This window comes from Ranitomeya imitator, chromosome 4 (assembly GCF_032444005.1).
Source record: "Ranitomeya imitator isolate aRanImi1 chromosome 4, aRanImi1.pri, whole genome shotgun sequence".
NCBI classification, from domain to species: Eukaryota; Metazoa; Chordata; class Amphibia; order Anura; family Dendrobatidae; genus Ranitomeya; species Ranitomeya imitator.
The window spans coordinates 148,845,383-148,868,763 of NC_091285.1; the positions used below are offsets into that span (position 1 = coordinate 148,845,383).

General features: G+C 41.9%; 1 protein-coding gene across 2 annotated transcripts in view; it reads right to left on the bottom strand.

Annotated features, from left to right (window-relative positions):
• Positions 1-205: 205 nt before the first annotated feature.
• AFF4 (ALF transcription elongation factor 4) overlaps positions 206-23,381 on the bottom strand; it is a 100,075-nt gene continuing 76,899 nt past the window's right edge. For both annotated transcript variants that reach the window (XM_069764022.1, XM_069764021.1), the window contains 13 exons: positions 23,323-23,360; positions 22,509-22,671; positions 20,050-20,967; positions 17,651-17,733; positions 16,709-16,934; positions 15,375-15,463; positions 14,448-14,511; positions 13,078-13,214; positions 11,350-11,421; positions 11,033-11,126; positions 10,578-10,621; positions 9,723-9,943; positions 206-9,607 (listed from right to left, as the gene is read on the bottom strand). In XM_069764022.1, the coding sequence (XP_069620123.1) occupies positions 9,480-9,607; positions 9,723-9,943; positions 10,578-10,621; positions 11,033-11,126; positions 11,350-11,421; positions 13,078-13,214; positions 14,448-14,511; positions 15,375-15,463; positions 16,709-16,934; positions 17,651-17,733; positions 20,050-20,967; positions 22,509-22,671; positions 23,323-23,360 (2,277 nt within the window). In that variant the 3' untranslated portion in view covers positions 206-9,479. The remainder of the gene's footprint in view (positions 9,608-9,722; positions 9,944-10,577; positions 10,622-11,032; positions 11,127-11,349; positions 11,422-13,077; positions 13,215-14,447; positions 14,512-15,374; positions 15,464-16,708; positions 16,935-17,650; positions 17,734-20,049; positions 20,968-22,508; positions 22,672-23,322; positions 23,361-23,381) is intronic.

The window sequence follows — 23,381 nt, forward strand, 5'->3', positions numbered from 1 at the left end:
AGCTTAGTCTACCAAGATGTTCTATCTTCATGGTTCAAACCCATACTCCAAGCTCCTCCTTTAAAAGAACAGGAAACCATTAAGATGACAAGGGCGGTGTGTTTCAATTTGCGCTAGGCTTCGTGTCCATCTGTGGAGGCAGGACCATCTCTCACTGGTGCACCATACCGGTATTTTCCCACAAAACCACCATGGAAGAGACAAATTGTTCAATACAGAAAATCTATGATATTTATTAAACGTAGTTTCTCCAGTTACAGATCGCATTTTACAAAGCATTTTAATGACAATTAAAAAGGTTTTTATTTTTTATTTTTTTTACAAATTGAAATGCAATACCCTTTTCTCCAAGTATTTGAATTGCCATACATTTGTTTAAAAATACACATTAAAACTTATGCTTCGGACACTCTAAACTTCCTATATTCTCAAAAACCACAAAATACATATACTATACAGGTGTGGGAGAGAAAAACTTTTGCTTAACATTACAGCTTTGTGAAGTGAAAAGCTCAAACTCGCATAGAAATTGAAAATTTGAGAGCATAAAGTACATTTTGTCATTTAAAAATGTATTGCAACAAAAACATTTTTAATTAAAGATTTGGTTAAAAAAATGACACATTTTGGATTGAAGCACAGTACAAAATTTTGATTAATAATAATAATAATAAAAGCTTTTTTTTTTTCATCTGGAGTACCTTTCTAAATAAATGTAATTTCCAGTGGTAAAAATTAATTACTAAATAAAAATATGTATACTACATCTTAACAATAAAAATGATCTTTTTTTAATAAATACAGACACATTCCCAAGTCCTGATTAGACCTGAAATGGGAAACATTCTAAAATACATATTAGAACACGTTCCGGAAGTAGAAGCAGATCACACGTCAGTGTCCCCAAGAGAAGTCCTACATTTTAGGCATCGTTTCCTACATGACTCAACTGCAATACTCAATGTTGGTGTCAAGCGGAAGGGGGCAGAGTGTCTGTATGGAGGCGAATCATGTTGTCAAAATGGTGGCAAATATTTTAAGAACTGAGAATGCCTTCAAAAGGAGAATAACCTGCAATACACGCCAACATAGAAGACATCAGAAAACCCTGCTGCAATATGGCTACCAGAAATAACACTGGGGCACAAGCTCTTGTAGGCCTGACTGGCAAAAATACCATACAGTAAGCTAGAATTTTACTGGGGAAATTGTATAATTGAAGCATCTACATACATACATACATACATACATGCATTGAGGTCTTCCATTAATAATATTTTAGGTTGGCATTCGTATGTCTGCTCTGTTATGTTGCCTGTGCAGAACTGAACAGAACCTTAGAGTTCTTGATGTCCATCTTAGGCTATGTTCACACTTCATTCAGGCACTTTCTTTGTTCTTCAAAATGGATCCATTCAAAATGGATGCAAACGTTTCCGTTTTTAGAACTGAAGAAATATTTGTTCCCCTTGTTCTAAAAACTAAACCATGTCGGAACCCAAAAGGACCAGATAACAATCAATGAGGTCCTGTTGCTTGTTTGGATCAGTTATGCAACAGATCCGTTTCGCACAGTAATTCGATTGGTCTGTTCCTCAATTCTGAAGAGACAAAGGGAATGTGCAAACACAAGTGTGAACGTAACCTTACGCAGCCATGTTTTACAAAATGATCGCAGTCTGACATTTCCATCGTTCGTGGTAGCTGGTCACACTGAAGGCTCATATGTTCTTAACATTGTAATCATCTGCTGACCCACAAATCAAAAAATAATATGATTAAAAAAATGGAAATACATTTTTTCTTAGAAATGGACAAGAATGGCAGACATGCTTCATTCTCATGATGGTTGCGTTCTGCAATGTGAATGAACAACAAAAATGCAAATTTAATGTGGTCAAGCAACAGGGGAACTGAAAGTTCAGGTTTAGGACAGCGAGACGGTAACCACACATTGCTTAATACTGCAAATGGGTCAATTGTTAACATCAAAGCCTTTCAGTGAAAAGGAAGACGATCGTACATATGTGACTTACTGTACGAAAATGCTTCCAAAAATTGCAGCACAAAACTCCTGTGCAAAGGCCGTGAAGAATATAGGTTTTCGAGGTGAACAGCAGGAAGTTATGTGAGAGGATATACCAGTTACATGCAATTTGTGAAGGTGTGAGAGCAGGACAGTGGCAGAATCCTCCTGCCCAACACTAGATAGAACCTACTTAACCCCAGAAATAGGCACATTAGACTGCGTTCACACTTCCAATCCCACATTCCATGGGTTTGGTTTCGAGGACCAAGCAGAAGGACCCCACTGATTATTTTGGAAGCCATCTGGGTTCTATTATGTGCCAGGTTTTAGAACAGAAGAAGAAGTTCTGCATGATGCACTTTTACTTTAGTTTTAAAAACGGACAGATAGTGGAACCCATAATAATCAATGGGGGAAATCACTATTTCCACTCAGTTATGCAATCAATTAGTCTTGGACATTAACCCCTTTCTGCCATCGGACGGGATAGTACGTCCGATGGCAGATCCCCCGCTTTGAGGTGGGTTCCGGCGGTGAGCCCGCATCAAAGCCGGGACATTTCAGCTGTTTTGAACAGCTGACATGTGCCAGCAATCGGCGCGGGAAGAATTGCGATCCACCCGCGCCTATTAACTAGTTAAATGCCGCTGCCAAACTGACAGCGGCATTTAACAAGCGCTTACAGCCGGAAATGCGCGCACCAGTGACCCCCTTCACGTGATCGGGGGTCATCGGTGCGTAGGCATGACAACCACAAGTCTCCTTAAGACCTCTATGGTTGTACATGCTAGATTGCTACAAGTTCCACCCTGTATTATCTGTAGATGAAAAAGAACCTAGACATGTTTAGTGTCTATGAACTCGTAATGACCTGGAGAATCAAAGCTCCAATCATTAAGGGGTTCATTCTACCTGTCTCAAAACAAACACAATGTCCGAATGTAAGTGTGAACATAGTCCAAGTTCTGCCTTTTCAGTCATTAGTATAATAGTATTTTTAGCAAATATAGATCTCTTAACACTGCTAGGAAAGCTATTAAAATTACTGCACATGTTAACGAACTACAAGTCTCAGCATTTCTCAGACAGGTCCGTAATAATCTTTGTATACAATCCAAGTAAAATTTGTATCCAGCAGAAATAAATGACACCTGACAAGATAGAAAGAACTGCAGGTAGCATGTTATGGGTGCGGGGACACTGATACACTGATGCAGGACACATACCATTAAAAATCCCTTTGCCCACAGTATTGGATGAAGTTATATTGGTATCCTTCCACGTGTATGGACAATTATAAATACATTTATTTATCAAGAAAAAAAATGAACAAAAACATCAATGTAGCTGTAATCTACAAGGAGAACATTGCACTTGAATATTAATCTGCAGGAGCGGGGGGAGAAGACGCCGCCAGACTCCTGCCACGTGAATAAATAATGATATGGCCGGCTGAACGCTACCTCGAGAAAGGAAAATCAGCGACCAAACTCTACAACCATATTTAACGAGTACTACACACTGCATACTACAGCAAGAACCTCAGACTATTAACCATTTCATCTCCTTAGTGTACTTTGGAGGCTTCTGTCCCAGCTTCACATGTGAATTGAGTTTGGGCTGGATCGCATCGCCCACATAATTCAATTGTAGAGTCTTCGCCCAGATTTCAAGCCAATGATCTGAGAAACCTGGAAGGAGGACATTTCCATAAAAAATTACAACAAATATTATTTTACAATAATGACGTGTCCTCTAGCAGTGGTTACCCTCCCACTATATGTCTGACATATGGGAAAGGAGCCATTTTGTCACTTCTATTCGAGGCTTACAGTATAGCTCTTCTGGAGATCATCCCGTATATGAGCTTCAGCTACTTCACATTATTCGCAATCTGTACATCTGACTAAATAAGACTATGTTATGATAGCAAAATAAATCTGTATTATCCAACAGGTCATGATTTCATAAGAACGCCATTTGCTCGTGTAAAAAATAATCTATTTTCAATGGCCAAATAATGGATCATTAATCCACAATGGAAACATGCTAAAATGAGCTCTACGTCGCGTTCTCAGCGTTGCCTTCCTTCACAAATGGAGCAGCTAAGCTTTTTCAATTGGCACAAGACCCCTCCTCTGGGTAGAGATGTGCACAGACTAAACGGGGTGCTGGTGGAGAGGGGGAAGGAAGCAGCAAATCGGAGGCTTATGGCGTCCTCAAAATCACAATGCTACGGTGTTGCCGCTGGAAAGATAGAACCATTGTCTAAGTGGCACAATGCAGAACGGCAGCGAAGGGCAGCAAAATCCTAATCTGAGTAGTGTAAAGTTCTGGATTAAATTGTTCCAAGAGCAGGGAATTGAAAAATATGACTATGGCTGATGGCACAATACTGTAATAAACGAGAGGAATTCTGGATGGGGGACATAATCCATCCCAGTCATCCATTAGTTTCATATTTTAGGGTATCTGCAAGCAGATTTTTGCAATGTAATCTGACAGCAGGAACAGAGACCCTGATTCCAGCAATATTTTCTCTGCTTCAGATCTAGGAGAACTCAGTTGTTGAGATGGGTATAAGGGTGCTTTCACATTGTGTTTAGTACACACTCGGTGGCCCGGTCGGGGTTATATGTCCAAACCACCCCCTTGCAAAATGGGATATGGATGTATGCGCCAACGAGGCCATAGATAATTATGGCGAATGTGCGCTCTGCTGTGCATCATTATCGAGCAATTCCGCCCACTGCAGACGGACGTGCAGACTTGTGTCTGGCTGTCTGCGTCCAACAGGACTACACGCCAGAGTGCATGCACGTTTGCTCTGCCAACACCATTATAGTCTATGGCCCCATCGGTGCATACATCCAAATCATGTTTTGCAGAAGGTGGAAATGTGACCCGACGCAATGTGAAAACACCCTTAGCCTACCCACACCACAGCTTTCTATATACATTGTAAAGTGACAGAAAGCTGTGGTTGGACTAGGAGGCGCCAGGCCAGTTGTCCTGTAGTGATAATCTTCTGCTGATAAAACACTGATTGTATTGAAAAAGTAAAACACAGCCCAGTAAGTGAGATGGCGGTAATTGGGCTCTCCAATTCTGAATAATGGTGCTCTCAGATTACATTGCAAAAACCTGCTGACAGCTTCCCTTTAACAAAAGGCCAACAGATGACATTTCGCAGAGGCATCAATTATCATACACTGACGGTAAATATGGCTTACCCTGATAATACAGAGATGGTCATGCTCAAGGTGTCATGCAAACACAAGTTTTCCCTACAGAACGGCCCGTTTCCTAAGGTTATATGGAGTGCATTATTCTTCTCGGCTTCCTTCATATGACCCAGAGAAAGTCACACATTTTCCTTCTCTCGCTAGAACACTGGGATGTAACTAGACAGTGGGAAATACACCCGAACAGTCACCGTCATGTGCTGAATGTTTCCCTATACTGTTCACATAATACAGAAATTGCAGATCACACAATAACGCGTTATAGAAGGCTCTCGCTAACAGTCCTGGTTCTAGAAAGATCCTGAGGTAAGGCACAAAGGAGGAGAACGTGGCATAAGGCTAAATACACAACCACTGCTTCACTCCCATCTAGAAAGGGCCCACACATGATCAATATGGAGAAGTCCATTACTGGGATGTATGAAGACGGAACGAGGATGCAAGCGTGGGCACCACAAGGAGCACCTTCTTGGGATATTTGGATGAAAGCACTTTGACAGCAGCTCTCCCAGACAGAAGAGTCACCCGATAAGTGAGGTAAAAGGAAGAAAACACCGGCGGTGAAATAACTAATACAGTCTGTGACCACACAAGACTCCCCGCAAAGCCAGCAGCCAAAACATCACTTACCATATCGTGGGGGTGGGGAGGAAGACACAGTAACGCAAATATACTCTGAGAAAGATGCCTGGTGATGGCACGGTAATGACAAAGATGGCATTAAGGAGGAATCCTGCCTGCAATGTATGTATAGGGAATACAGAAATAATTGCACCTCACTCCCTGACACACAGTTCTATGGTCCAGAAATTCAGTTCTTCGAGTGCGGTTTGAAGGAAGGGGGATGATCATGCAATACGCCAGTGGTAACGGGAGACCCCCAGTCTCTAGGTATAGTCTGGTATACGGATCTGCTTGTGTATTCCACATATAGCACATCTAGCCACAGGCTTTGTAATGGATTACAGTGTAAATGGGGACCATCAACATTATTAGATACTGCCTCGAAACAAAAAAGCGATTCTCAGCCTTCTGGACCATTACCACCACAACCCATCCGGCCTTCTGGACCATTACCACCACAACCCATCAGGCCTTCTGGACCATTACCACCACAACCCATCAAGCCTTCTGGACCATTACCACCACAACCCATCAAGCCTTCTGGACCATTACCACCACAACCCATCAAGCCTTCTGGACAAGCCTTCTGGACCATTACCACCACAACCCATCAAGCCTTCTGGACCATTACCACCACAACCCATCAAGCCTTCTGGACCATTACCACCACAACCCATCAAGCCTTCTGGACCATTACCACCACAACCCATCAGGCCGTCTGGACCATTACCGCCACAACCCATCAGGCCTTCTGGACCATTACCACCACAACCCATCAGGCCTTCTGGATCATTACCACCACAATCCATCAGGCCTTCTGGACCATTCCAACCACAACCCATCAGGCCTTCTGGGCCATTCCAACCACAACCCATCTGGACCATTACCACCACAACCCATCAGGCCTTCTGGACCATTCCAACCACAACCCATCAGGCCTTCTGGACCATTCCAACCACAGCCCATCAGGCCTTCTGGACCATTCCAACCACAACCCATCAGGCCTTCTGGACCATTACCACCACAACCCATCAAGCCTTCTGGACCATTACCACCACAACCCATCAGGCCGTCTGGACCATTACCACCACAACCCATTCAGCCTTCTGGACCATTACCGCCACAACCCATCAGGCCTTCTGGACCATTACCACCACAACCCATTCAGCCTTCTGGACCATTACCGCCACAACCCATCAGGCCTTCTGGATCATTACCACCACAATCCATCAGGCCTTCTGGACCATTCCAACCACAACCCATCAGGCCTTCTGGGCCATTCCAACCACAACCCATCTGGACCATTACCACCACAACCCATCAGGCCTTCTGGACCATTCCAACCACAACCCATCAGGCCTTCTGGACCATTCCAACCACAGCCCATCAGGCCTTCTGGACCATTCCAACCACAACCCATCAGGCCTTCTGGACCATTACCACCACAACCCATCAAGCCTTCTGGACCATTACCACCACAACCCATCAGGCCTTCTGGACCATTACATGGAGTATGGTCGTCTAGTACTGCAGCTCAGACCCCAATGAAGTGTATAGAGCAAAGTCGCAAAACCAAATTCAGCTTTTAGACAGGAATGGAGTTTTTTGGGAACAAGGCAGCCATGTTATCCTAATATTGAACAAGTCCTATGTATAAGAACAGCTAGTGTGGCTCTTTAGGAACAGTGTGTGAAATCACCAGTATGTGGCATGGGTATTTTTACTAGAACAGGCATAACTTGATTATTGTAAGGAAAAGTCCATTGTTTATATTGGGAAGTGACAGCAATGTGTCACACGTGCAATAATATCAGCCGTTACAGCGTATGGCATGTTCATAATTTAAAGTCTTAATATTAAATTAGTATCGGAGATATAATTAACCCTGGCTCTCATTATTGTCAATCCCCATGGCTAAACATGATCGTAGGTTCAGAAGAGGACCACAGTCAACCATTACTGGTTTAGCCATTTGTGGTCAAGCTTATGATTGCACTGAATCCAAGGATACATACAGTATGCTAAATCATATGTAAGGACAAGAGCTGGCACTCAGCAAAGCAGTGCCACAGCGTCAATTATCTTAAGCAGTGCTACTAATGAGGAACCTTGATGTAGAAACCTAACTTCTTTCTAAATTAGCAGCCCCTTTCAAAGTAACCTCCTTAGAGCTAGATGTGATATCAATAGACCTGATTCCTGAATGTTATGTTAAAGCTAAATGACCAATATAAAAAGGACTTTCTGTTCGATCCATATGTCCACTTCTGTATGAGCAGAACCCACCACCGTTGGCGTCTACGGGGAGGCACTCCACGAGCCTTCCCTTCTGAAGAGCAAACACTTCACACATTGAGAATTTTGCATCCATTTCATACAATGTAGAACATCTTTTCTCCTATATAAATACAAATTTGGAGTCTAGCTTGGCATTTCCACTAATATGAAGACCTTTAAATTCCTTGGCACCAGGGCTAGAAAAAAAAAAAAAGTCTAGGTACATTTTACTAGGGAATTGCAGACTTCAAAAGAATCCCATTTTATGGGCTAAACACAGAGAAGCCTTGATTCCCTGCCATCAGCTGAAAACCAGCTACACTTCTGTATATCCAACACTCTGCAAGGACAATACTGGGAAATACGAGAGATCGATTCAATACTAAAGGCCTGGCATGGTTCCATCATATGCGACTATATTCTGTATAATAAATCATACCCTGTTCACCCAATCTGAAGATTGCCTTTCATACAAGCTATGTATCCTACTGATTGTAATATAGTGTTTTCTCATGTGGTGGAGAGGGTCAGTCCTTCACCCAGTCAATAATACTTCTATATTCTCATATATTTCTATATATAGTCTCTAGAATCTCTTTTATATTGGATGGACGTGCTCCGGGTCTGGTTTGTGTCTCATCAACATTCTTTCACAGCCGTGTATGCCATGTATGAAAAGTACCTATCGCTACCCTAAGATGCACTGCTCTTCATTTTCTTCTCTAACGCGGAAAGACAGTACAAAAGTAACACAGCCCACAAACCATAAAAAAAACAAGAAATGCATATGTTGTATCATATAAAGTACTTGGAAGGCTACTTTGATATAGATGATATATTAAAAACTGCACAACCCCCTTTCACTGCTGAAAAACATGATTTCAGATGTCAAACACTCCGGACTACAAGGTTTGACCATAGACGAGGGAAGGGCACAGCCTGCCCGTTGTTTTTAGATTTCATTAAGCTTTATAAAATAAATAGGTTTAAAAAGTTATCGTGCATGATACCAGGAATATGGATTCTTCTGTAAAATGATGGAAAATAATAACATTCATAATGCTAGGAAAATAGTTTAAATACGTTTCTTTTCTTAAATAAAAAGTGAAGCTTCATTGTGTCTCTTAGCAAAGGCGTCCAGGAAAGTGTAGATGGATATGGCTGAAACAAAGTGGTGCGGAGCCGCTCGTCCTCAGCGCCAACCAGACGGTATGTTATGGCAGTCTTCCTTCCAAGCAGGACACAGTGTTGTGGAAAAATGTAGAGGCAGCAAGAAAATACTCCACGCTTCATTATGTGGGTCCTTAATGTTTCAAACCGGCATCTAAGCGCAACCAATGCAGGCCTTGACGGGTATAGCGTACCAGTTCTGTCATGGTGCTCGAGTTGAAGATCAAAGGGCCCATGACTTTATCCAGTTCTGTAAAAAAATCTGAGGGGGGACAAACAAAACAAGGGTTTCAGAAAGGAGACCACTGCTAGAAGACTGACGGTCACACGCATGACGAGGACTGTGGATCTGTATGCTCGATACAAGAGACACCTACCACCTTGCTCTTTACAAAGCTGTTCAGCTTGGTCCCAAATCTCAGTGGCATAAAGGAAATTGGATGTGACCTGGACATAGCTGGCAGCCATCTGATGAATCCTCTGTGGAATAGTTACTGACGAAGTGCCACCCGATGAACTGGACACATTGGAGGTATAGTTGTTGGAACTACCAGGGGACAACTTTGGAGACACTGGAGAAGGCATGCTGACAGACTTACTGTTCATAGAGAGAGAAACAAACGATGTGAGGCGTCACAACATTATCACCAGGGCACAGGTACATATAAAGACCAAGTCTGTACCCATCACTGGTTTTTCTTCCTACGTTTACTGTGTATACTGGAAAATCTCCTGACATACACATGAAACATTTTCAGGTGAAGGCCAGGAGCAGCTTTTGGCCTCAATCTAGTTGGTAAACATTAAAGGGGTTATCTGGCCTAAAATGATAAGTCTGCAGTCACTGTGTGTGACTGCAGACTTCTGAATCTGCCTCATCATAAGCAGAAAATCTAAAGCCCAGAACTTCATTCCCCTCTGCCCAAGAACCATACTCTCCTAAAAGTACAATAAGAGGTGATCAAAATAATGTATCTACCCCAAAATGGTATCAATAAAGTCTGATGGAACAGGAACACGGAGAAAAAAAACAAGCACCAAAATGTAAATTCATTCATACAAAACTGCTGGACTGGCATGCTGGAATGTGTGATCCCACAGCTTAGAGCCTGTACTGCTACCCCACAACCGATAAAGCAAAATGCTTACTGCAGGATATGCATGTGTGCACAGCGGAAACCAGCCATGAGCCCTGCTGTGTATAGTCTGGAATAAAACACAGAATTTCTTACCTTCCCATACCCGGCGACGGCGCTTGTGAATTATTGTAAGAATTCTGTAACGATAAGGAAGGATTCAATGTACCAAGGGTTAAAGAAGTTTCATTACCAGCCATCTTAATAGAGTTTTTTTCTTTACTTCTTGGAATTTAAGGGATTAAACCAACACTCATTTGGGTATAAGGCTTTATAGGGGTCTTATATGAGTCTACCACTCACAAAATGATTTTTGTACTTCCTTTAGATATATATAGATCTTGAATTATACATACACACATATATATGTATATGTATCTGGCATGCATGCGATCCTGGACACGAGACATTACATTTAGCTCTATCTGCATTAGCTGTAACAAGGCCTTATAGCTGGTACACAGGACAAGCTACAAGAATACAACCTCCTCCACTGATTACTAGTAATGACGGCTGCAGCCTAGAAGGGAATATGCATCTCCGTGACTTACTTTTAGGTGCTCGGTTAAGGTTTTGGAATACTTCAGTGCACTCTCTTTCTTCAGTTTAAACAATCTCAAGTACAGGAGGGACTGACATCGGAGACTGAAGACAACACAAGCAGATAGCATTAATGTAACATAGGTCTGCAGGTCATCTTCACATGGACAATCCACAGTAACTATTAGTCTCACTTATACACTGACCCTGGGGGATTCGGCCACTGGTGAGTAGAAAGGGGCAACAATACTATTCTTATAAAACATGTGAATGAGAACATTTCATTAAGGGTATGAATTCCAAGCTCTAGAATTGTATCTGTACCTACCAAAGAACACCCAGCCTTTTATCAGCTGCTGTAGCATCTGGTGCTGAAGAACTTTTCAGTTTCATGGTATACCTAAGGAGAAATGGCACATCTGTCAGAAAGTGGTTCAGACGTAGATCTCTAGGTTATGGGAACATCATGTCCAATTATTCATATTTTATAATATATATCAGTCCACTAGCTCTTCTAAAGAATCTATAGTGATCACAAAAATACTCTGAATAAAGTTACAGAAAAGATCAAAAGTGTTAGAGGAACTGCTGACTATACATAAAAACCATTCATTCATCTGGCCATCAGCTGTCCTATAACTTCATCATCTATTGGCTAATGTACCATAGGTAAAACTGATTGGACATGTTCAAATTAAAATTATCCCATCATCTGCTGCAATCCTTGTGCAAAATCGGCAAGTTTGGACAACGCTTATTGAATGTGTACAACCTGCCTAAGGTAGTGAGACTAAGCTGAAGTCTATCACAAAGTTTTTGAAGGGACCTTCAAACATTTGATCAGCTGAGTTGTCCAGAGGAGGACCCCGACTAATCTAATATTTATGGCTTATCCCACGTCATTCGTTTTAACCCCTTAGTGACCGCCAATACGCCTTTTAACTGACCTGAGATATAAGAGACTTATATCCCCATACAGGTGACAATCCAGCAGCTGTCAGCTGTCCACTATAGCTGACAACTTGCTGTATCAGCCATGATCGGTGTTTGCACCATCCAAATCTATTTAACCCCTTAGATGCTGCTGTCAATAGTGACTACATCATTATAAATGGTTAACAGAGTGTGGGGGCTTCTTCTTTATCCCAATTGGTGCCCTCAGATCATGATTGTGTGGTCCTGATGTTTGCGATGGCAATTCACAACCAAATAGCGGCCTTAGAGTCTGTCGTCTGCTGTAACCTGTTCAGAAGTTAGCGGCATTTAGGTGGTAAAAATACACATTTTCATTTTTCTCATGCCACTTTGCATTAATTCCTGTAAAGCACCTGAAGGGTTAATAAACTACCTGACTGCAGTTTTCAATATGTCTGGGGGTGCTGTTTTTAAAACGGTATAACTTGTGGGGGTTTCCCTATATATAGGACCCCCAAATTCTTTTCAAACATGGATAGGTCCCTAAAAAAATACATTTTGCAAATTTCCTTGAAAAACATTTAAATTGTTGCTACATTTTTAAACCTCCTAAAATGCTAACAAAATAAAATAACATTTTGCAAATGGTGCTGATGTAAAGCAGACGTGTGGGAAATGTTATTTATTAATGATTTGCTGTGGTATGACTATCGGGATTAAAGGGATAATGATTCAAAGTTTGAAAATTGCTAATTTTTTACCATTTTTTTTAAATTTCTGATATTTTTTATAAATAAACACAAAGCATATCAACCTAAATTTACCATTATCATAAAGTATAATGTGTCACGAAAAAACAATCTCAAAATCACTGGGTTTTGTTGAAGTGTTCCAGAGTTATTACCACATAAAGTGACACTGGTCAGATTTCAAAAATTTGGCTCGGTCACTAAGGGGTTAAATAACTGGATAATCACTAGACAAGAAAGGATCCATCACATGGTAAACGTGATCACTCTATAAGGTGATAATACTTTAGTCTCAACTTTTTTCACATTTTTTGCAGTCAATAATTGCCATCAATGCAGGTTTAAAAGTAGAGAAATCATGACCAGAAAGTGAATTAAAGCCCAATACTTACTTAATTAGCTCCACAGTCTCAGAGTACATAGGAAAGGGGGATTTTGACTCTTGCACGCTTTTCTCCAATGCATTCCCGCACTCGATGAAGGAAACCACAGCATCTAGGTAGTATACGGCCTTCTCAAATCTGTCAGACTTTAAAAAGAGAATCTCGGTTACAGGCAAGAAGCAATTGCTCCCATGTTACATATCAACAGGGAAATTATACATATTTTTTTCATAGGAGAATAAACCAATAGAGTACATATAAACAAAGCAGAGATAAAAATCTGCAAAGCGTGCCGCTTTCATGCATGCATAGCCTTATAGTAACTTCTGATCCACACAACTCTATAGAAGCATCGCACATTATAAAATAGTGCTGAGAGCGTGCACAAGAAGACAGAAAAAGCCTTGTATGAACCAGGACTTTGGGTTTTAGCTGCAGATTTCACCTGCGGTTTTACACCTGTGGATTCCTATTGAGGAGAAGGTGTAAACTGCTGCAGAATCCACACAAAGAATTGACATGCTGCGGAAAATACAACGCAGCGTTTCCATGCAGTATCTTCCGCAGCATGGACACTGCAGATTTGGTTTTCCATAGGTTTACATGGTACTGTAAATCGCATGGAAAACAGCTGTGTATCTGCAGCGGCCAATCCGCTGCGTATGCGCAGCCAAATCTGCAACGTGTGCACATAGCCTCAAGGAGCTCAAAACCACATTCAAGAAGTTTATTAACGATTCAGGTGCTTCACGAGAACTAAAGCAATGTGGAAGGAAAAAATGAACATTTTACTTTTTCAACAAAAAAAAATTATTTTAGACCCAAACTTTTTTATTTTCACAAGGGTAAGAGGAGAAATTGCACAACAAATGTTCTGCTCCATTTTCTCCTTAGTATGCAGATACCCTGTATATGGGAAAAAGCCACTGTTTGGGGCATGGAAGGGATCAGAAGGGAGGGAGCACCGTTTGACTTTTTGAATCCAAAATTGTCTGGCATCGATGGCGAGCGCCATGTCGCGTTTGGAGACCCTCTGATGTACCTAAACAGTGGAAACCCCCCAATTCAAACTCCAACCCTAGCACAGCCCTACCTGTGACCCTAACCTTATTTCTCAGCGCCGTTAAAAAGCGGTGCTGAGGAGTAAGTACCCTTAACTGCCACCGTTAAAAGGAGTATCGTCGGTCGTTAAGGGGTTAAATATATAAGTGGTACTGTTTTCCTGTTACCTACACTTATCCGACACTCATAGGACACTGCACCTTTCTCCTTTCCTGGTGCTCACCCTTCCTATTCAGCAGATCTGTAGAAGGTTGGTAGTTCTGCCTTACGTCCAGTTTACATATGAAGAATCTAACATCACTACATCAATACTTTACCAAAGCATCTGCATTGTGCTTGAGCTTCTTTGCTTCTTGCAAATAATGGTCAGCCGAATGATTCCTGGGAGGAGAAGACAAAACCATGAGATAAAATATACAAAAATAAACCAATTATGAGTTGTTGCTAACTTCCTCTGAAATAACTATAGTGATCAGCTGCAAATTACATGCAAGTCTGTATGAACTGGCGACTTATTTTTCTCATAGTAAAGTGCTGTATTTTTGCGGTAAACAATAATTCACTTGTAAGACCCTTAAAATGCATTTTTACAGCCACAGTGTGCATGCAATTACAACCCAGCGCTATTAACCTGCTTCACCAGCTGTGTGTAGGTGAGGCCATCACTGGTCACAATGTTCTGGCACATGCTTGTGACGTGCCGTTACATTTCATGATGAGATCACCCTCTTAATCTGCTTTTATTACTATACTACAGCGGATACTCATTTTGGAAACTCACGTAACAATAAATTCTGTTAGCTATTAGCCAATGATCATTTTAACAAGACAACTCATCGGTAATAAAAACCATGTAGGAGATAGATTTTTTTTCTTTCAATTAAACTAGTAAGAATTCGTAATTTAGTCATCTGGCCGAACCATCTTTCCTCCATAGTCAGGAGCTCTAACTCTGCTGAACGTTCCTGTGTTCTCTATGAGAGAGACTTTTGTACAGATGTTCTTGCCGGTAACTAAAAAGGATCAACAGTGTGTAACCAAGACATGTTGAATCCTTAACTCCCCCCCACATCAACTGTTGGGAGACCCCTATACACAGTCTAATGTGAATGTGGGCCTTAGCACTATATAGTAAAACTGGTGCCTAGTGAAAGTAGTTTCATCTACCAGTATTCCACATCCAGATTTCCACTTCCAACATTTAATTAAAACACTACCAAAAACCACACAAATATTTACATTACCTGTCTTCAAAAGTTAGCTTTGCTCTCCGGGATTTGTTATCAATGGGTGGTATAAAGGCAACAGTAGCAGAATTACTTGAGGCTTTCTCCTAGAAAGTAAAGTTTCTCCATTAGTATTAGAGCAGATCTCCGCTCCTGCGTGCACAAGAGTGACGACTAAGCAGTGTAAGGAGCTGCGTTGTTCAGATCTGAGCAGACGAAAGCTGATGGTGTCAGGTCTTGGCACTCCACCAAATATTGATGGCCTATCCCAAGTATAGGTCCTCAACATGTTAGGCTATGTTCACACGTTCCTGATTTCCCTCCTTTTTTTTCAGGACTAAAAACCGCAGCTCTTGGCAGAAAACGCAGGTCCTTTTTTTGGTGCGTTTTTTGATGCAGTTTTCTATGCAGAGTCTGTGTGTTTTCTAGGAAGTTTTTGAGGGTTAAAATGGCTGAAAATACCCTACCCCTACCCCTAACTCTACCCCTATTCTAACCTTAGTGGGAAAAAAAAAAAAATTCTTTATTTTTTAATTGTCCCTATTTTTTAATTGTTAATTGCACGGGGGGGGCAGCCACACTGCAGCGGTTCTGCACCACAAACCGCAGAAAACCCGCAGATATTTTTTTCATCTGCGGGTTTTACTGCGGGTTTGACCTCACAATGGAGGTCTATGGGTGCAGAACCGCTGCAGTTCCGCAAAAAGAAGTGACATGGTACTTCTTTTTTACCGCAGCTATTCAGCGCGGCTTTTTTCGCGATTTTCCTCAATGTGGGCACAGCAGTTCCTGTTTTCCATAGCGTACATTGTAATGTACCCTGCATAGAAAACAGCTGCGGACCCGCAGTGGGAAAATCGCGGCGATTCCGCATTAAAAAAAGGATGGTGTGAACATGGCCTTAGGGTACAGTCACACAGTGCAATTTTGATCGCTACGACGGCACGATTCGTGACGTTCGAGCGATATAGTTACGATATCGCAGTGTCTGACACGCTCCTGCGATCAGGGACCCCGCTGAGAATCGTCCGTCGTAGCAGATCGTTTGAAACTTTCTTTCGTCGTCTAGTGTCCCGCTGTGGAGGCATGATCGCATGGTGTAACATATATCGTATACGATGTGCGCATAGTAACCAACAGCTTCTACATCGCACATACGTCATGAAATTATCGCTCCAGCGTCGTAGATTGCAAAGTGTGACAGCAGTCTACGACGCTGGAGCGTCACGGATCGTACCGTTGTAGCGATGAAAATTGCACTGTGTGACGGTACCCTTAGTCCTAAACAGCCACTCTAACAAGATTATAATGCTCAGAACACAAAAGGGCAAAGATGATGCTGACTCCTTTACCTTGGGTTCTTTTGTAGTGTTGGAGGACTTCCCTTCAGTCTTTCTTTGCTTGGCGGAAGAATTACTTTTGCTGCTGCCATCTTTAGTGCTGCCACTACTGCCGGACTTCAGGGATGATGATGAGCTGACTGTCCTCTTCCGCTCACTCTTAGTATCTTTTTGTAGAGCGGGTGGAGCAGGGGAGGGAAGTGGATCTTTTTCTTTTACTGGATTCGGTTTTGTTGACCTATAACAGTACATACATTAACTAAAACTACAGTAATCATGATGCTACGAAGCGTTAGGGGAAGAGAACAGGAATGGGTTTACGCGCTACAATTCTGAAAAGATTTGGTCATTAGGTTTGGGCAAAAATGTTTTGATAGAACATCAATCATTCTTTTAGGACTGATAGTAATTTGACAATTGGGGGCCATTTCATTAATGAAGACCTAAATGTCTGTCCACAAGCAGATATAGATAATCGAAATGTTTTCTAAGTGTTTACTTCACTCACACCCCTGCAGGAAATGGAAGTCCCATGAGGCTCCTTTTTAACTCACATTTAAAGCCTACATTGAGGACATAAAAACGGTCTATATGGCCCATAAACTTCCACTACATACCTTGGCTTCCAATAAAATACTGTTGCTGTCTATTGCACCATTCTATAGGGTAAAAAGGCATATTGACATACACAGGCCCAATGAAGGCCAAAGGGACCCTTTCAGGCCTCAGACAGGTAACGGAGGTTTATGAATACATTTGGTGCGGAAGACCGAAGGTTTTACAGGCGTGTGACACGCTCAGGCTGTAAATGTGAATATGGCTTTACATGGACTAAATATAAATGCTGCTTTAAGGTCCAAACTGGCTTCATTTAAGGAGAAGAATCACTGTCTGGGACAATCAGAATCTTTCCCCCTATGTACCACCACCGACAGACATTATTAATCAACTCACTCTCTGCTGGACGTCTTGTGGCTTGAGGATTTCTCCTCCAATTTCTGTTTCTTGCTTTCATTACTCCTGACCTCTTCTTCATTCTGAAAGGAATAAGCACAAAAATCCTCTAAAATACAGTTAAACCGGTTTGGATTTCTTGATTGGAAAGGTAACCTAAAGGCAACTCCATACTGAAAGTGTGAGTGGCCCTATATTGTTATTGCACAGGGGCCAATGCTGCGTGTCAGCCCATGGAACTAAGAGAAAAAGCGCGTCCTGAAAAGTTATGGCCACATTTCATTTGGCCCTTATTCCAGCACATGAAGAGCATGCAATCTTTACAATGATATTCCAGTGTCGGCGTCTGAAAACCATTGGTAATGGGTTTTGTTTCCTTACGTTGTGAAATCAATAACAGTAAATGTATTAATAAATCCGGGCTATCAAGTTTGGCAATTTTGTTAAATTTACTTTCAAGAAAATATCACCTGCCACATCTCATGACTCAAGTAAATCATTTGAAAAGAGGAATTGTGTAGAACTGATTTAAAGGGAGACTCCATGAAGAAAAATGTAAAATTCAATACTTGGCCAGTCACATGGGTCTACAGCTCAACAAACCCTATGTAGAAGTAGTCTGTATGTAGCCATTTCAGAAATGTCCATTGTCCTCTGGTAGGCAGCAGCAGATGCTTGTGATGGACTCGACAACTTGATCACTAAACACTGGCAAGAAATCTGCAGTTTATGGCAGTTCTATTATTCTCCAGGCAAGTCCTGCACGAACAGTGGTCAAGAGGTCTAGGACAACACGGGCTTCAGCTGTGACCCATGAGAGAATGGGGAGAATGGTAGGCAACACTGAGTAAAACATCAGCGACATTCAGCTTTTCCTCAAAAGCAGAAGCCAATATACACAGATAGGGAAACCAAAACTTAATTACAGAAAAATAGAGTATAGCTATCAAGAGGTCTTTCATATAGATTTTTAGGTTTGGCTTATGTTCTAGTCTTTGAACCCTAAAGCCTCATTCAGACGTCCACATATGGACTGTATAGGCTAGCAGCAGGTCTCCGGATCTGAACTTGATAGCCTCATATAGCCCCATGATGGTCAAGTTCAGATCAAGAGACCCGCGTTTAGCTCATGCATCACAATCCACACACGGACATTTGAAAAACTTAGATTTAGGGACTAAAGACAATTCCACTTAACTCTGAAGACCTTTTAACACCTTACAGACAAAGCTAATTAGGACGTCAAATTTTAGAAATCTGACCAGTGTCACCTCATGTGGTAAAAACTCGAACACTTCAACAGGTCCCACAGATTCTGAGAATGTTTTCACGTGACTTATTGTACTTCACAACAGTGGTAAAATTAGTTTGATATGGCTTGCATTTATTTGTGAAAATGTCACAATTTTCGATCGGTGCTAGCACCAATAGACGTTTAACCCCTCAGATGCCACAGTCAACAGTGACAGCAACATCGAGGAGCATCACACAGGGAGTGAGCACCCTGTCTTCTCTCATCAGCACAACGCGATGCGAAGGTCTCCATGGTGACCCAGCACAACCCTAACCCTGAGCTCAACACAGCCCAATCCCAACCCTAACCTTGAGATCAACACAGCCCAATCCCAAGAAAGAACCCAACCCTAGCCCTGATCCCAACTATAAGGGAAACCTCAGACCCAAACCGAATCCTAAATTGGAGACTAACCCTGACCCAAAGTTCAATCCCCAAACGCTGAGTCCAATCTCCAGCACAATCCCCAAAGCTAACCCTGAGCCTGATGGCAAAGAATGAAAGAAAGATGTAAGGGGATGACACGGGTGTGGGGGGGAGGGAGGGGGATGGCAGTTTATGATTTACTAATTATTGGCTTTTGTTCACTGTGATAGACCCTAGCACAATGATCAAGGCCAGAACCAACAGGAAAATTCCCTGCTGTTGCAAGGTGCACATATACCCGACTTTTTTTCAGGAAGAGGACGCGGAGGGCCAGGGGGAGGGAGCTTGGTGACAACATTTCTTTCTCCTCTGCCATGTATATGTCAGACGAGAGAAAAATTATTTTTTTTTACGTGATAACTATGATCACATGATGATTTCCCGGCACTGATCGTGTTTCTCCAGGGTCTCAGCTGCCCCTGAAATCCAGGAGATCTTGGGACTCTGGTGGTGGTGGGGTGACGCTATACCCTTATTGCTGATCACCGTTTTAAAACGGCGCGATGAGGGAAATAATACCCCTTAGTGGCCATTTTAATCAGCATCGGCAGTCGTTAAGGGGTTATATAATACTGGTAAAATAAATATTGAAACTCAACATCATAGCACAAAAATTATGTTGGAGAGTGAAGGAAATACAGCAAAGTTTGCAGTAATGTACAATGTTCTCAGGACTAACCTTGTGTTTCCGCTTTCCCTTGCTGGAAGGTTTTTCTGTCTGTTTTTGAGTTTCTTTTGGATGTTTCTCTGTCGCAATCTTTTCCACCTTCGGTGGTTCAGTCTCTTTAAAAGGCCTCCCTGGTATCCGCGATAACAGGCTTAACTCAATTTTAACAATAAGAGGGTATCTGTCCTCAGGCTCACTTAAAGGGGAAAGAAGCTCTTTCTCTTCCATAGGAGAGAACAATCGTTGCCGAAAAACGGTATCTTCCTCCTCAATGGAGGGTTTAGCAGGAGGAGTCCTATTGCTCTCAGAATATTTGGGGGTTTGGGATGAAGGCGGAAGGCTTTCATTTTCATCAGAGTCAGAAGATGAGGTATCAGTGTCAATAAACTCCTTGGATTTTTGTTGAGTGGGTTTACTAGAGTTCTTGTTGTATTTTTTCCTTTCTGCAGCAGGCCGTGGCGATGACTTGGTTTCTTTTTTGATATTGGGCTTTCTGGACCCTTTTGTGGCTGCTTTATGGCGGTTAGCAGGCAGATTAGTGGTTGTTTCTGCTGTTGTTACACTTTCAATTTTGAGCTCTCGCCTCGGAGCCTCGACAGTTGTCTTTTCAAGTTTTTTTGGTTGTTTTTTACCAACATTTCTTCTCTGAGATGTACTTTCACTTTGAGCTGGAGACTTTTGCCTCCCCCGACTGCCCTCTGACCCTTTTTGGGCTGTCTTGGAGTCTCTCACTGGGGTAGAGTTGTTAGACTCCTTGGGCCCACTTGTTTCTGTATAATTTGCTCCGGATACCTGCTCCTGAACATCCTTTTTGTAACCTTGTGAGGATGGAATATTACTTTCTACTGAAGATGCAGGAGACACTTTATGTGGATTAACTTTATTAAGCCAATTGTCCAATTGCCATTTATTTGATGGTGGAGGCTCCGGCTTAAAAGGAAAGAAATAGAATGTGATCAGCAAAAGACTACTGAAAGTGGCAAACACAAGCACAAACATGCAAAAGTAAACATCCAACATAAAAACACAGAAACAAGAAATAAAGCAAAGACTTCTGGCTCAGCCACTTTATGTAAAATCACTATTTAGCACTAAATCCCTTCAAAGAGTAGCCTTTAAAAATGCAAATACGAGCCTAAATTAACATGCTAGAAGACAAATGTGGCAGAAATGAGAGACTTATAAAGACTTCCAGTCTATCAGTAATCAAGTGGTTCCCAAATCCTTAGATCACTTGATAGATGAAGACAGAAATCAGAACATTTACTGTACTCTACTACTACTCCTCATTAGAAAGGGTGAAATCTGCATCATAAATTTACTTGCTGCAGATATTTCTCTGGATTGTGTGGTTGAGATTCCACAAAATACAAACCATATATTCTGCAAGTATATCTGTGGCAAAAATGTTGCTGCATATTCAACCCAAGTAGATGTATCCTCAAGACAGACCTGAGCACCTGAACCTGGGTCATGAAGGTGCCAAGTCAACAGCGAGGTTGGACTTCTTGCCCAATTGGTAACGTTCCTTCCAAGCTCAGCTAATTAACTGAACAGCGATATCAAGTTTATGACTGAAAAAGCCACTAATGCCTGGAGTTGGGAAAAGCGTTACCTAAATTAGCGGGCAGTGATAGAAAATCCTGACCACAGAAGACAGCAGCCATGCACAGAAGACTACGGTTACTAGATTCCTTTTCAAGACAATAGCCGCATACCCCTTTTTGTGACCACAATTTCCACCTGATCTCAGGCACAGGGAACAAAGACGCAGAAGCTCACAGAACATGAGAGTACAGACAAGGTTTCTGAAGACCTGTTTGAGCAGTTGCATGTTGAAGTTCAGGTAGAAGAGGTTTTCTTGGCACATTTAATAAACTGGAGTTTATGTTTTTAGCTTTACAATTAAGCTATAGACTTATGCAGGGCCGAATTTCTTTGAGTGGGATAAATCTATAATCATTTGTGGTATTGCACTGATAGAGATAGATAATATATATAGATAGAGATATAGACACCAACACAGACAGAGCTACAAGCCCAGAGAAGATAGGCTGTGCCTACACTGTGACCTGGAGGATGAGACCCACTTCCTGCTACACTGCACCAAATACTCAGCAGTGAGGGACAGTCACTTCAGGAGACTGTCCACTCTCTTCCCGGATTTCAGTTCCATGAAATATCCTGTTGGGTGAAGAAGAGAGCCCAGTGGAGATAGCAGCGCAGTATGTGAGCGCGTGCCATAGATTGCGAGAAAGACAACCATGATATGCCATGGACTTCCTTATCCCCACCCTGTACCCCATCCATCGCTCCCACAGTCCCTATTCTCTACCGAACACATGCTTAGGCAAAACTAAAGTGTATTTAGTCCTGCCAATAAAGCTTCTTTGAATTTGATATAGATGAGATAGATCGATCTATATCTCTACCTATATACACACACACAGGTCCATAGTGTTGATTTTTACCTCTGGAGAGGCACTGCGGGAGGGTTCATTAGCCTCGCTATCACTGGAGCTGCTTTCACTTTCGGAATCTGATCCGGAGCTGCTCTCTGATCCACTGTGACTGCTTGAATCGTCCCTGGAGTTCTCCGCTCCTTCGCTATTGGGCTGTGAGGGCTCAGAGTTACTGAAAAAAAGACAGAATAAAAAAAATCGTATGGGAATGTTCATGCTTTTCTTAGTTGTAACATAACATTACACATGTACGGTAAGTTAATGCTCTTTTCTTTATATTAAGAGAACTGCACAACTGTCCCAGAGATTATTTAAAGTCACATCACAGTCCCTAGCGCAAATGGAGAACAAAAATATGGCCTCTCTCCCTTATATAGGGATCCATTCCAAAAAAATAAAAAACCATGGGTACAGGCCAGCAGATCCTGGGGCAGCCAAGCCTTCTCAGTATATCGCCTGCTATAGCTGCAGTTTACAATCCAGAGCTTCTCTCCCTCCTGGGGACAGGAAACTGGCAGCCACTTTGGAGATATTATAGAACTGGTTTGTCATCCAGTTAATAAGACGGCAAATTATACCCATATATCCCCATGTGCACTTCCCTGTGGCTACCTGGTGTATATTACTCATAGTGTCAACCTTTACTCCTGGGTTCTTACTCATTTCAATATAGGCTATTGCAGTAAGATTTTTTTCAACACCATACCCTGACGAACCTATATGTACATGCTGTAAAAAGGTGAATATATGTGATAAAGTACTTTAAATAAAAGCACTTCATGGAAATCATTCCCAGAATTAATCCCCAATTCTTCACACTTACCTTCCTGGTGTGTTGGTTGGTACAGTCTTATCACAGTCCTGAAAATAAAGAACCAACAT